At 57.4% G+C, this 14,854-nt stretch overlaps 1 protein-coding gene across 4 annotated transcripts in view; it reads left to right on the top strand.

Annotated features, from left to right (window-relative positions):
* Positions 1-14,854, top strand: part of RAB11FIP5 (RAB11 family interacting protein 5) — a 37,416-nt gene that overhangs the window by 19,299 nt on the left and 3,263 nt on the right. For 2 of the 4 annotated variants that reach the window (XM_042932692.1, XM_042932694.1), the window contains exons 2-4: positions 1,407-1,843; positions 1,977-2,676; positions 10,074-12,044. In XM_042932692.1, the coding sequence (XP_042788626.1) occupies positions 1,407-1,843; positions 1,977-2,676; positions 10,074-12,044 (3,108 nt within the window). The remainder of the gene's footprint in view (positions 1-1,406; positions 1,844-1,976; positions 2,677-10,073; positions 12,045-14,854) is intronic. The other 2 variants (XM_042932693.1, XM_042932695.1) reach the window with 2 other exon arrangements.

The following is a 14,854-nucleotide window of genomic DNA, read 5'->3' as shown; positions in this document are numbered from 1 at the left end:
GCCTCCCAAGCCCTTCACACATGGAAGAAGACTCCCTCATCTTTCTTGACTCTCCAGTTACTTGGTGGTGAAACTCCTTGACTGACCTCCAATCATCGCCTCATCTTTGTTCTACTTTCTGGGAGATGTCCCCCAACTTGTCTGGAACACATCCTCTGAGGGTTGTGTTTAGCTCTTCTATGCTAGGGAGGTTAGACATTCTGGGTGTTGGTGTGAGAAAGGGGGCCGATTTTTAGTCACTCCTGTCTTCAGCCCTGCACCTGAACCCATCTTGGCGTCCCTACGTCCAGAACCTTTCTGGTTCAGTTTCTCTGCAGAATCTCTCTGCTCACATCTGTAGGAGATGGGGCGGGGTATGACCCGCTGAGCAGAATGGGAGAGGGACCTGGGTGGACCTCCGGGCAGACTCTTTGGAGTGCGAGTGGTCGGGAGGAGGATTTGGGCAGCAGAGGAAGAGCTCCGTGCACAGCGCTCCCCTGTAGGGTGGGCTCCACCCACTCTGTGCAGTCCTCATGTGTGTGAGGGGTCTCTCTGGGAGTGTGTGGTGGGCAGAACATGGGCTTTGGTGAGGTGAAAACCTGGCTGTCGGTCTCCTCTGTCCTTCCTGGCTGCTTGTTCTTGGACAAGTTACTTTACTGCTGAGCCTTGACCTCCTGATGTGTAAAATCAGGGTGGCGGCCCCCACCCCCTAGGCATGTTGTAAGGTGTGAGTGAGCATCAGACGAAAACCCTTGTACATTGTGGCACACACACGATGCTCAGCAGATGCGAGTGTTCCTTCCCTTCCCTGGGTCTCTTGAGGTCTCTTTGAGGCCACTTGATGCCATAGTGTGCCCTCCCCCCGTCTTGCAGAGGTATTCCTGGTGGGGCTCGGATGAGTCAGTAAGTGACTGAGGTAGGGGTGCCTGTGTACGTGTGTTCCTGGCCCTGGGCCTCTGGATGAGCTGTTTTTTCCTGGGCTCACTAGTGGCTCAGAGCAGAGCTTTGGCCGGGACTAGCCAGAGGAGATGATGTAAACAGGGAAAAATGTGAGTAGGTCTGTCTATACCAGGGGCCTGGAGGGTTAAGAGACCTCTCCACACCCAGTCTCACCCCTCTGGGCCTCAGAGTTGCAGATGTAGGCAGGGAGGGGGAAGAGGGGGGATCTCCGAGCTTCAGGGAAGGGGGATGGGAGGGTGGCATGGAGTGGTAACCGCTGCCCTGCCCAGTAACACCCAGTAGATTCCCCTACACAGGATGTGGTTTCCTTCATCATGGAAAAGCTGTAGATAGTTTCTCAGCTCTGCCTGTGGCTGGGAAGGCTGGGCCTGTGCGTCAGGGCAGGAGCCTGTGTGTGTGTGTGTGGGGAGGGGGGGGGCGGGCTCCTTGTGCTGTGACCACAGCTGTACCCCACCCCCTTCCCGCAGGTGGTACAAGCTGCACTCCAAGGCGGGCAAGAAGGAGAAGGAACGTGGAGAGATCCAGGTCACCATCCAGTTCACTCGCAACAACTTGAGCGCCAGCATGTTTGACCTGTCCATGAAGGACAAGCCGCGGTCCCCTTTCAGCAAGATCAAGGACAAGATGAAGGGCAAGAAGAAGTATGAGCTGGAATCTGCCTCCGCCATCCTCCCAAGCAGCGCCCTGGAGGACCCTGAGCTGGGCAGCCTGGGCAAGATGGGCAAAGCCAAAGGCTTCTTCCTGCGCAACAAGCTACGCAAGTCCTCCCTGACGCAGTCTAACACCTCGCTGGGCTCGGACAGCACCCTGTCCTCGGCCAGCGGGAGCCTGGCCTACCAGGGCCCGGGCGCCGAGCTCCTCACACGCTCGCCCAGCCGTAGCAGCTGGCTGTCCACCGAAGGGGGTGAGTGAGGGCTGAGCGCCCCGGGGCTGGGGGTGGGGAACAGGGGGACAAGGAGGGTGGTGGGGGAAGGCCCCCCGCCAGGAACCAGGGCTTCTTTTCCTGCTGCCAACCCCATGGGGTGCTTCCTTTTCAGGCAGGGACGCTACCCAGTCCCCCAAGTTGCTCACCCACAAAAGGACCTACAGTGATGAGGCCAGCCAGATGCGAGCGGCTCCACCCCGATCCCTTCTGGACCTCCAGGGCCACCTGGAAGCTGCCTCCCGCTCCTCGCTCTGTGTCAATGGGAGCCACATTTACAACGAGGAGCCCCAGGCCCCCCTGCGGCACCGCAGCTCCATCTCGGGCCCCTTCCCACCCTCCAGCTCCCTGCACAGTGTGTCTTCCCGGCCTGCTGAGGAGGGGACTCGGCCCGCAGATGACTCCGGGGGCAGAGGCAGCCGCAGCACCAGCAGCTCAGAGGTGCTGCCCGGACAGGAGGAGCTGAGCTCTCAGGCCAAAGTGTTGGCCACTGGGGCCAACCGCTCTGGAGAGGAAGAGGGGGCCCAGCTCCCAGAGGGAAAGCCAGTACAGGTTGCCACACCCATGGTGGCCTCCTCCGAGGCTGTGGCCGAGAAGGAAGGAGCCCGGAAGGAGGAGCGGAAGCCCCGGATGGGCCTCTTCCACCACCACCACCAGGGGCTGAGTCGGAGCGAGTTGGGGCGCCGTGGCTCTCTGGGGGAGAAGGGGGGTCCCATGCTGGGGGCCTCCCCCCACCACTCATCCAGCGGGGAGGAAAAGGCCAAGAGTAGCTGGTTTGGCTTCAGAGAAGCCAAGGAACCGACTCAAAAACCCAGGTACGTCCTTGGCAAAACCAGCTTTGCTCCTCGGGAAGGATGCCGGGGTATTTGTAGCCTGGACCCTGGGGCAAGGAGAATGGAGCAGATGGGGCCCTTGGGCAGGCTGCTGGGGCTCTGGCTTTGCATGGTTGAGTTGGGGGAGGGTGCTGTTTCCCTAAGCCAGGGCTTGGTGTTGGCATATGGACACAGGTGAGTTGCAAGGGCACAGCGCTTTGGGGACCCTGTGGATTGAGGAATCCAGTCTCCTGCTCATGGGTCTTGCTTCTGAGTTGGCACGCCTACCCCCTGAGGGAGGGGGAGAAGGGAAGAAAAGCAGGAAAGGCTATTTGTGTGAATTCTTTGCTTTCCAACTTCTACCTCTTGCCCTTTGGCCTCAAGGCCAGGAAGCCTTGGCAGGTGGAGAGGCAGGACGGGGCCTGTACCTCATACCCTCCACCTCCATCCCAGCTGTTCCCTGTTGGCTCTGTGACCTCTTCCCCCTGAGCGATGGGAGCCAAGTCGTTGATGCCCCCCTCCTCTTTTCGTACACTCACCCCCCCCCTCCCCAGTTATGCTCCTGGGCTGGCAAGGGGCTGTGGACAACTCCCTTAAAATCTGTGACCTACCTTCTGTCCTTGAAGACTGTTAGGGCTCTGGCCCTCACTGTCATCCTTGGTCTTGGGGTATGGCAAGTGCTGATGGCTGTTCTGTTGTGAATGTGCCAAGTCCCACCCATGAGAGTGATGCGGGAGTCCTTGAGTTCAGGCTCTGGCAGAGCTCTCAGAAGGGTTCTGGTACTAATTAGGATTCTGTACCTGGTTCCACTGTGGGGACTGGTTTCCCACACATCCAAGGAATTCTCTGACACCAGCTTGATGTCCTACAATTCAACTCAATTCTGACACTATTTACCCAGAGATAGCATCAGACCCCACATAGGCTCAGTACTACAGGACTGACCTACAGGATTGACTCCCCCTCCCCCCCCCCCCCCCCCCGCCCACTTCGGATGCCTGTCACAAGTCCAGGTTGTCACCTGTGCTACTGACCAACCAGCTGTAGATCAGAGGTTCCAGTGACCATCTCCCCGCCTCCTTCCTTGGGTTTGGTTATTTTGCTAGAGTGGCTCACAGAACTCGGAAACACTTTGCTTACTAGATCGCTCTTTTATTATAAATGGCTATAACTCAGGAACAGCCTGATGGAAGAGATACATAGGACAAGGTATGAGGAAAGGGCGCAGGGCTTCCATGCCCTCTCCCAGCATGCCACACCTCCAGCATCTCCACATGTTCACTGGCCCCTGAAACTCTCAAACCCCATTCTTTGAAGTTTTTATGGAGACTTCATCACACGAGCGCTTATGATTAAATCATTGGCCGCTGGTGATCAACTCAACTTCCAGCTCCTTTCTCCTCTGCAGAAATGAGGGTGAGACTGAAAGTTCCACCCTTCTGTTCATGGTTGGTTCCGCTGGCAACCAGGCCCCGTTCTTAGGGGCTTTTTAAGAGTCACCTCATCCACACAAACCCAGTTATGGTAGAAAGGGACTTGTTATGAATAACAAGATGCCCATTTCACTTTTATGGCTCTGAAGCATTTCAGGAACTGCAGACAAGAGACCAAATATTAAAAGATGCTCTTATCGCTTAGGAAATTTCAAGGGTTTTAGAAGCTATGAGCCAGAAACTGTGGATGAAGACCACATATATATGAGAAATATACGATTGGTCATTCAGATGACCAAATCGTCCACCCTGGCCCTTTGACTACTCCTCACTCTGACCATCGGAGGCTGCTGCATTGTCCAACAGGGTGTAGGGAGGGCCACCAGGTCTAGGTCCTAGGAGCAGAGGTACCCCCCTTCACAAGGGGGCAGGCCCTGGACAGGCAGTGTCTGTGGCAGCTCCAGACAGTGTGGTCAGGCTGCTGTTTCTGCCCTCAGTGAGCCTGCCCCTCCCTTGTCCACGGGTCTGTGGGCAGGAGGTGGGGTGTGAAGGCTGGGCACAGTGAGGAAGGGTTGAGAGTAGGCCCTACAGCCATTCCCCAACAGAAGGGAGAGGACTCCTGCAGTCCTGGTTTTTCTCTTTCCCAGTGGAATTTGAGTCCACGGAGAAGGGCAGGGAGAGGGCTCAGGCCTGGCCGCCTGGCAGCCCCCGGGATGCCTCACACATGGACGGGCGGGGGTTGGAGCAGTCCCTGGGTGATGCTGCCCTCTGCGTCCCCTGCTATAGGTATATCAGCTTCTGTCCCCGCTGCCCAGCCCCTACTCACCAGAGCCCAGGGAACTGCTGGCCACCTGCAGCGGAGGGAAGATAAGGAAAAAGGGGATGGGCCTGTCTCAGAAGCCCAGGCTGAGCCTATAGCCCTGTGACAACTTAGAGATATTTATGGGTGGTAGTCTGGAAGGTGGTGGCAGGAGACCTGGGCAGGGCGTTTGCTGGGAGGAGCTAGGGTGCCTGGGTCAGATGGAACACAGACCATGGGCTCAGTGCTATTGTCTGTGGGGCATCTCAGGGCCTTTTCCAGGGCAGACAATTGCTCATGAGGTCATTTCTGTTCATGTGCCCAGGCTTTGGGCTCAGACCCCTGCAGGCCATGACTTTGATGTGGTCATCACTCCTGCTTATAGCCTATTTTCCTAATCCTGGGTGTCTATGTCTCCCAGTGGCCCTTCAGAGTCCAGAGAAGTTGGCTCACTTATAGACATGAGGAAGCTGAGGTTTGTGCCCTTCTCCTTGAATTCTGAGCTTGTCCTCACCAGGATGGAGGCCATCCAGGCATTTCTGCCCTTTGGAGGCTCATTTGAGGGCATAAGCCACCAGAGCTGGGCCTGTGGCCTTGCATCCAGGCTGGGTGGGGTGGGAGGGCTGTGTTTTGGGTCAAGTGGCCTAATCTGGACAGGTGTGAAACCTGGACAGTGAGTCCGTCGGCATCACCCTGGCCCTGGGCCTTGACAGGGCCGGGAAGGTGGTCTGGAAGAAATGAGTGTTGGCACTTGCCCAGAGGGCTTGCTCTGGGCTTTTGAGGAGAGAATGAGGTCAGATACCCAGAACTGGAGTGACCAAAGGTAGCTGCAGGCCCCCAGTGGGGCTCCAGAGTCTGTCTACAGGCTCAGAGGTTCGGGGCACCTGTGTCCCCCGGGGCTACCATTGCAGATTGCTGGGTGTTCCTCACTGGGAAGGGCAGCAGCGCCCTCTAGTGCTCCCACGTAGCACTGGTGCCCCAGGGAGAGGCCGGAAGCAGTACGAGTCAGATGTGCAGTCTCCAGAAAAAAAGCTGCTGCTGTTGGAGAAGCCAGTGGCTGGAAGAAAAGGAACAAGGGTATGAAGGACTGAGAAGATAGTCCTCCTTTTCCTCCTGGCCTGGCCTTCCTCCCTCGCCTGCTAGGCCCATGGCTGTCACACTAGGCCCCTACCAGTGTGTGTGCCTGGGGGGCGATGGTAGTTGAGACTCAGCCCTGCTCACCAGCCCCGTGGTCGCCGTGCGTCTTGGGCTGCAGCATGAGCTCCTTACTGTGTGTTTGAGGACTGTCAAGAGTGTTCAACACAAGCGTGTTCAACCCACCAGAGCCAAACAGGGTTGTCTTTGTGTCTATCCCTCTCTGACCATTTAGAGTATAAGCTTCCTGTGGGCAGGCCACCCCGGAGCTCGCCCGCCAGGGCCCCTTCACACTAATCGTAGAACCCTGTGTACAATAGGGGATCAAGTCCTGGATGCAGATTTTTTATTTTTATTTTTTTTTCAATATATGAAATTTATTGTCACATTGGTTTCCATACAACACCCAGTGCTCATCTCAAAAGGTGCCCTCCTCAATGCCCATCACCCACCCTCCCCTGGATGCAGATTTTTTAAATTGGGGTCAGTGTGGTACAACATGGGAGCAAGTGTATCGTGGTGGCCTTTGGTGGTCTGTGCATCTGTCCCGGCCCCTCACCAGGAGTAGTGACACCGAGGTCCCGATGAGCTTAGAGTGTGCAGTGGCTGCCGAAAGCTGAGCGCCCCAGAGGCAGTTCCGGTGGGGTAAATGCGGGACATGATGTGTGTCCAGTGACCTAGAGTTAGTGTGGCCGTCCGTCCTGTTTGTGGCTGTTTTCCTGGTATGGTTAATATTGCCCTTTTACTGTGTTAAAAACATTCTGGTTTGGAAGATAAATTATGTGGTCTCCCCACTTACAGCTTCCTAGGCCCCTCTTTGTCACCCCATTGTGCTCAGGTGATGGGAGAGGATACACACGCCCCGTCTATTGGACACCTTTCCTGGGCATCAGGCATCAGTCTCAGGAGGGTGCCAGGAGATCGTGCCTTAGGAGGGATGGCTAAAGGGCTTGTTGGCTGGGAGTGTATGCCTCGAAGGCTGGCTTTGACCTTTTGGGGGACTGCCTGGTGGAGAGCCTTTGCAGATCCGCATGCCACCTCTGGGACCAGTGTGTGGAAATAACAAGGACACATGGCTCATCTCAGCCTAAGGAAGGGCTGTCCACCAGTGAAACTGACCTCCAGCTACAGAGGTGGCCTGGTGATGCAGTAAGTTGCCCAGGAACGGCAACGTTTAAGTAGAGGGGCTGTTAGAGAGAAGGGGGGATGTCAGCATTAAGGGGCGGGTTCCACCAGTTGTCCTAAGTTTCCTGCAGGCCCTAAAGCTTTATTCCCTCAGATTACTGGGGCAGAGACATTTGGACCTCTGATTTCTTTCCCCAACTTTGTTCCTAGAAAAGAAGACAAGTCAGCATATGTTGAAGTCCCCTCTGCATGGTGCGGGCTGGCACCGTGGGTTCTGGCCTCAGAGCATAACCTGGGGAAATAACCACATGTGGGGGTGTGTCTGGTCTGTGCCAGATACAGTGGCAGGGAGAGGAAATTCTAAAGTGAGAACCCTCAGAGTGTGCATCTGGGGTGGAGCAAGGGTAAGGGAGAGGCGGGGGGGAAGGGGAGGGGGTGCTACTGGGTGGGAGGGTTGGATGGGATGTTCTCACAGGTGCCGCCAACTCTTGGGAGCCTGCTGGGCCTGGCACTAGGAGTCCCTTCCTCTAGGGAGAGCCCTTTGCTGGTTCCATACCAACGGGTTTGCGTGTACCTCTGGGGAGCCAGTGGGGGAGGGTGCTAGCCTAGCCTGGGGCTCCGGGCCTCCTGCTCTGCCGTCTCCTGCCCTGCGGTTCTGACTGCCAGCCAGACTGCGATGAGACCACAGGGGTGAGTGGGGCCAGGCCAAAGCTGAGGGGACTGCAGAGCTAAGCTAGGTGCTATTTAATGTTGATGGAGCTCTCTTCCTTCAGACCCCTCTGGTCACTTGTCACGAAGGGGACTGGAGAGAGCCACTGAAGTGGCTCAGAGTAGCTCTGTTCCTGGGGGCTGACTCCTGTTGGCACAGTTGGACTGTGTCTGGTATGGGTGCTCCAGCTGGGGGGCAGGCTGAGGGCAGGGCCTTGACCCACGTGGTGGTACGTTGCTCTCTGTGGTCCCCTAGGTAGGCACCTGCCTGGGGCCTGCTTGGAATGGAGAAGGGACGTTTGTGGGGCTTGGGACTCTGGGCCCAGGATTTGCCCTCTTTTGGTATCTTCACCATGTCAGGACCACAGAGGTAGAGCAGTGCTGGGAAGCCTGGTGGGTTGGGAGTCGATGGGACTCTCTTACCCTCCACCCCACACCCAGTCTCTAGGTGATAGTATGAGGCCAAGAAGCCACACTTGGATGGGGAGTTAGTATAGGGCAAAAGAATAAGGAGAGTCTCTGGAAGCTGGATTCTTAAGAGAAACCCAGAGTTTTGCACCTGGCTGTGCCCTGACAGTGCCACTGTCTTGCGAAGCCCACCTTTGCTGCTGGTTGAACTGGATTCTTTCCCGTTGCTTGCTCCCTGTGTTTGTGGACAAGCCGGCCCTGCCTCTGCCCAGCTCTGTCTGGGCCCTGTGTTCCCAGAAGAATCCTGGTGAACTCCAGACTAACCGGCTTCCTTCCATAGGTGCCCCTCCCACCCCAACCTGCATTCCATACGAGCTGGCCAGTGACACCTGGCTTCTGCTCCCCAGCCACACCACCCCCTGCCCCTGTGCCTGCCCCCAGTGTTTCCTTGGGGAAAACAGCAGCTTGAGTGGAGAAGATGGAGACATAGGAGTTCCCGGGATGATCACCTGGGCAGGGGCCAAGGAATGGGGGTCTTGGGGCTTAGACTGGGGGCTGGAAGATGGGACCCAGGCAGTAGGCGAAGCCAGCAAGGTCTGGGCCTGTTAGGTGGGCTCAGCTGCCGGGCAGCTGTAAACCACTGTCAGAGTCCTGAAAACTGGGGTGTGGGCCCCCCCTTTTTACCTGCGCTGCCTTTCTGGTTTTCCGTCTCCTGGGCTGTCCTGGAGAAGCCATGAACTCAAGTTTCAGAGTCTGCCCCAGCCCACACCCCTACAGTCATCTGTGCACCATAGGTAAGGTGCAGGTGCAGGGGGTGCTCCCTCCTGGAGAGGACCCTGGAGCGGACACCCGGAGGCCAGCAAGTGTTCGCCGGTGTCCGTGGGAGTGGAGGTTCACTGCCACAGGATGGATTTCCCAGGGGAGCTGGCGATCTCTCTGTGTGGGGGACCCCAGAGGGCCCCTGGTGACACTCAAGAGTTGCTGCTACTGCCGCCTTCCAGTCTTTGTCTCCTGAGCAGGGCTGCTCTCAAGGCTGGCCTGTGAGTGCCCTTGGTGATGGGCACCCTCTGCAGGGTGCTGGGCCATGTGGATGCCTGACAGCAGACATCCTCAGTGATATCTTGCTGTCCATCCGGGCAGGTTATGGACCTCCCCCCCCCCCCCCCCCCGCCCCAAGAAACGAGAGGGGTGGGTTCTTTTTTATTGACATCTTATCATGCCTTGATGACTGCCCCATCATTACCTCCTATTTCTGCAAGAGGTCAGCAGAACACATCTGCTTCAGCGGTCTGAATTCCAGGCGCCCTGCTGGGTTTTATTAGCACGGGCTTTACTTTACCCAGCCGGATCACTAAGCCTGGCCTTTCTCTGGTCTCCTCATCCCCTCCAAGCACCTGGTATTTCTTTCCTCTCTCAGTCCTTAAAGGGATATAGGGTGCTTTCTGATTGGTTCTGTAGGCGTAAGTCTGGTGTTGAGTAGAAACTTCAGCATATGGACCAGTGGAAGAACACTTGGTTTTGGCTGGAATCCTGGCTGTAAAACGGGATTATTGCTCTCTGGGGTTGGCATGAGGTTTAAATGAGCTCTGTCCAGCATCTTCCTCCTTGGGCAGCACCTAATAATGTACCTGTTAGAGTCTTCCCTTTGTCCCCTGGCTCACATACCTGAACCCAGGTACCAGGCATGTGGTACCTTGCCCAAGGCAGGTGGGGGGCAGGCGCGTGGTATTCAGCAGGGGCGTTTCCAGTCTTGGCATTAACCAGGAGGCTCACGGTTTTGTCTCCCTCCACAGCCTGGACGTGTCTCCTCAGGTAGAACCTGACCCAGCTGCTCTTCCTCACCACCTCCCCTGCTCCCCCTGTGCTACGGCCCCCCCCACTCCTGCTCCCACCGCTGCTCCCATGCTAAGCACTAACCTTTTTGCAGCCACCTCCCCCGCTGCTGCCACTGCTGCTGCCGCCTCCGCCGCCCCTGAAGCCACCCCATCTGGATTCTTGGGTCTCACCAACCCGTTCCTCACCTCCATGCAGAGCAACCCTTTCTTCGAGGAACTCATAGCCGACATAGCACTAAACTCTCCTTCACCTGCTCCCTCTCTCCCCAGTGCCTCGAGGGCCAGCCCCACCCCCCTGGCCTCCCCTGGGAAAGCCCCGCCTGAGTGGGACGACACCTTCAACGTCTTTGCTGCCAGCAGGCTGCGTCCAGAGGCCAGGAGCAAGATCCTGGCCCCTGCAGGAGTGGGGCTGGAGGTGACTGGGCTGCAAGACCAAGGCCGTGGGGCCATGACAATGAAGGCAGCTGAGCCCCGGGGGGACCCTGGGGGAGGAGGAAGAGGTGGGAGCAGCGTGTGGCTGGAGCCCAGGGTTCCTCTGGACTTGGGACTGGACCGCCAAAGCAAGAGCACGGCTGACCTGGGGCCCCTTGGGTCGATTGGGGCCGGCCTGCCCTCTACGTCAGCCCAGCTGCACCCGAGAGCCTCAGACTCTGAAGCAGACAGGGAGCCACCAGCCCCAGGAGGGGAAGCAGGGCAGAGTCCAGCAGACAGTGCAACGTCTCTGTTTAGCTCCCCAGAAGTGATCAGTGTGTGGGAAAGACTGCCTGGCCCAGACGACGCCCCTGAGGGCCAGGACGAGGCCTCCCAAGGCGAAGGCCAGCTTTTGCATGAGCTCAATACAGTGGAAGATTCATGGCCTTGGGATGTGGTCACCATTTCTCCTGCAGCTGAAATGTCTTCACCGGTCCTGCGGGGAGAGTCTGATGAGCTGCCTCCTCCCCAGATGCAGCCAGAGTCACCAGAAGCTGGGAGCCCCAAGGGGAGTGAGGGGCCTCCCCCACTGGAGCTGGAGCCAGAGCCTGAGCCAGAGCCCAAACCTGAGCAGGTGTTGGACAAGGAACTGCAACCCAGCAGGCCACCTCCCAAGCCACCACGCCTCTTCACACCCTCAGATTCTCAGGAGGAGGAGGAGGCGGCCACGGCAGCTGCTGCAGGGGGGCTGAGAAGCAGGGGGGCAGAGACTGGAGGAGAAGACAACCTCCCAAGCATGCTGGTTGCTGGTCCACAGGAGGCCAAGGAGGAGGGCGAGGCCCCTGGGTCGGAGTCTGACAGCCATTCTTCTAGAACCTTGCTGGGTGGGCCAGGCCTGGAAGATGTAGTGGAGGGTGCCAGCCCTCCTGTGTCTGGGCCCTACTTATCCCTGCCCACTAGCTGCCCTGAGGGTCCTGCCCCCATACCCCATTACTCAAAGAGCTTGGCTCCTCAGAGTCAGCAGATCCTGGAGGCTCCAGAGAAAGGAGGGAGCCCTGAGGGTCCTGAGGCCCAGAGCCAAGGACCAGTGGGAGAGGGGCTTGGGCCCTTGCCAGGCAGCTCCCAACACACTGACCTCTGGGCGTCAGAGGAGGATGCCTTGAACCCCTTTTTGTCTCAGGGGAACCAAGACCCCCCCAGTCTCCCGTCCACATCCCCTCCAGGGTCCAGGGAATCTTCCATCCTCTCTGGTCCAGAAGAGCTGCCCACGCCCCCAGAGCCTGCTTTTCCACCGCCCCCTCTCCCGTCCTGGGCCGGCCACCGCCATGGGGAGCCCAGCCCTCCATGCTCTCCTCTGCCTGGAGCTCGGCCCCTGACTTCTTCCTCCCCACCCCCTGGGGAGCCAGCCTCCTCCCCTGCCCCACTTGGGGAGGACCACGCTGCAACCACCCCAGCCTCCCCGCTTGTGCTTCTGCCCTTGGAGACACGACCAGCTGAGGAGCCACAGCCCAGTGCCAGGTGAGCGGTGAGCTGCCACCCTGAGAGTACACTGCAGGAGGAGATGGGTGGAGGGGGACAATGCAGCCCAGGGGCTAGGATGTTCACATTCCAGCCTCAGTCCTTCCAGGGGCAGATGAAGGGCTCCTTTACCCTGAAGCAGGATAGGGGAGGCTTTGAAGAAAGGAGCCCTTCTGTGGTACCTGCTCTGAAGCTGTCTCCTTCTTGGATCCTCGGGCAAGCAGAGGTGCAGGGGGTGAAGAATGGAGTGGGGAGAGCCAGTGTGGGCTGGCAGGGGAAGGGGGATGAGAGTTCAGGCATTCAGCTGCAAGGGAAGCTGGGTACTTGTCAGATGGGGGCCATGTCCTCTGCAGCAGGCCCAGGGGAACAGGCTGTGGGAGGCAGAGAACCAGAGGAGGGACCGATACAGAGGTCCGTCGGAGAGAAAGCCCAAGAGCTATTGAGAGGACAGAAGAAAAACAAAAATACTCCCTCACTCAGAAGAAAGGGTCTGTAGCCCCTTCAGGTGCCTCATTGGTTTGCATCTGTGCCTTTTCAGGGGGTGGTCCTGGTGTGCTTAGGACTGTGCAGAGTGGACACTGGATGCCTGTGTGACTGTGGTCACCGTGGCATTGGCCTGTTTGGGGAAGAATGATGAGGCTGTGACCTCACCAGGTTGACTGGTGCGGGGTGACCAGAGCTGAGGTCTGGAGACACAGATCATTTGGGGTCAATGGGGAGCAGTGAAGTCCAGAAGGATGCTAGTGCTCTAGGAGCCCTGAGTGAAGAAGTGGAGGGAGTAGAGGAGGCTGCTTTTTCTGCTGAACAGAGCAGGGTGAGAGTCTTGAGGAGCAGGACGGGCTCCTGGACTAGGGCCCCCAGCCTGCTGGCTCATACATTTAGTCTTCCGAATTCACTGAGCATCCACTGTGTGTCAGACACTAAACAGAGATCAAAGATATGCCCGGAGAGTTCCCAGTCCAGTGAGCAAGACAGAAATGCACCCATGAAGAGCTGGCCCGTGGGGCCCATGCTGATGGAGGAGAAGTGGGAGGGAAGGAATCTGGGCTACCCTTCCAGTGGTAGGTGGTGAGGGAGAGGGGGTGGTTACAGCTTCCTTGCTCTGATGACACTGTCCTTACCTGGCCCTGCTGTATTCCAGCCTCACTTCTAATTATACTCACTACCTTTAGGAAGCTTTATTCCCTTCAGGGCTGGCTTCGTGTCGAACTCAGCATGTTCCTTACATCATGAAGTAGATGGGCCAAGTAGAGCTATCCCCATTTCTCAGATGAGGAAATGGGAGTCCTTGAGAGCTATGGGGTCCAGGGTCCCTCTGATGTGGGGGGGCAACCAGATTGAGAGCCCAGGACCCATTCAGGGTTTCTTTATGCCACCCCTCCCCAGGCACAGCCCATAGGTAGCATTAGAGCAGCTTTTAAGTTCCCATCCCTAATGCCAACTCTTAGGTGGGAAGAGATAGGTTGTTTATTGCTATCTGCCCCCTGCCTGGCCTCTCTACCACTCTTCCCAGGTTGTGAGACTGAATCCATGGCCCTATCCTGAGTAGCAGAGTTGACTTCTCTGGGTCTGGGCACTCCTTCCTCCAATGGAGCTCAGGGCCTTGGGCTAAGCCATTTTGCTTCCTACTGCTGAAGAGTCCAAATTCTGGGGGCAGGTTAGTTGATTTGAGGGCCTGCTGCTTGCAGTTTGCATACCTGTCACAGGTACAGGGTGCTGGGGGATCCCAGAGCAGGGTCACTTTAGTCAGCTTGGGGGAATCAGGAAAGTTGCCCAGAGGAAGTGGCCTTGCATAGCTTTGAAACATGAATAGGAGTTAGTAGGCCAGCAGGTGAAGGGCCAGTGTTCCAGACAGAGGGACAGCTTTTATAAGAGCCTGCAGGTGAGAAAGAGCACATTTCCCGGGGTGTCGGCAGTGTGTGGGGAAGTAGAGACACAGCAGGAAAGGGCAGGGCCCATTCGTGTTAGAGATTGTGTTTTCTTATCTGATCTAGAACGGTAAAGGCTGTTGAAGCTTGGAGAGGCTGAGCTAGCTCACAGTCCCATAGCAGTACGGGGCATGGTTGGAGGTGGGCAAGACTCCCTTGGAGGAGATGAGTTAGCAGTTGTAGCTGGAGGAAGTTTAGCTAGCACTGGCTCGGAGAGGAGGGGATGGGGTGAGAGAAGATGAGAGGGAGCAGGGCTTGATTTTTGTTAGCCCTGGAGCTGAGTGGGGGTGGGGTGGGGTGGGGGAGGAATCAGAGGGATTCCCAGGTGTCTGACTGGAGCCACCCACTGCTGGGAAGGACACAGAAAAGGACAGACAGGACAGACATGGAAGGGAGTATGATGCACCTGAACTGGCCCCGGTGTGGAGTGAGCCAGCCTCCAATTGTATGTGAGCCAGAGCTCGGGGGTGAGGTCTGGGCTGGAGCTGGACATTAGGGGTCGTGGGAGCCAAGGTGAGGAGGGGAGAGATCCAAGGGCAGACTAGCAGTTAAGACTGAGGAGGAGACCGTCAGAGGTCAGGAAACCAGATGGAGGTCTTGGAGGGAAATGAGGGAGAGCAAGCCAAAGGAAGGAGTGGTCCAAGTGTGAACTCCACAGAGAGGTCAGTGAGTTGAGAACTGAGGGGTTGGTGGACTCAGCAGGAACACTTGTGATGGGCCGGCGGGGCCAACGGCCCATTCTGACGGGTTGAGGAGTCACGAAAGGTAAGAACTTGCAGAGACAAAATGCAGTGTGCATGCTCTGGTGGGGCTGGGGGAGGAGGAAGGGGAGGTGGGGCATGACTCATGCGGAAACAGAGTCAAGGGAGGCCTGTGTAAATG

Source organism: Panthera leo, chromosome A3 (assembly GCF_018350215.1).
Source record: "Panthera leo isolate Ple1 chromosome A3, P.leo_Ple1_pat1.1, whole genome shotgun sequence".
Lineage (NCBI taxonomy): Eukaryota > Metazoa > Chordata > Mammalia > Carnivora > Felidae > Panthera > Panthera leo.
Note: the sequence above shows the minus strand (reverse complement) of the source record. Positions and strands in the feature narration are given on the sequence as shown.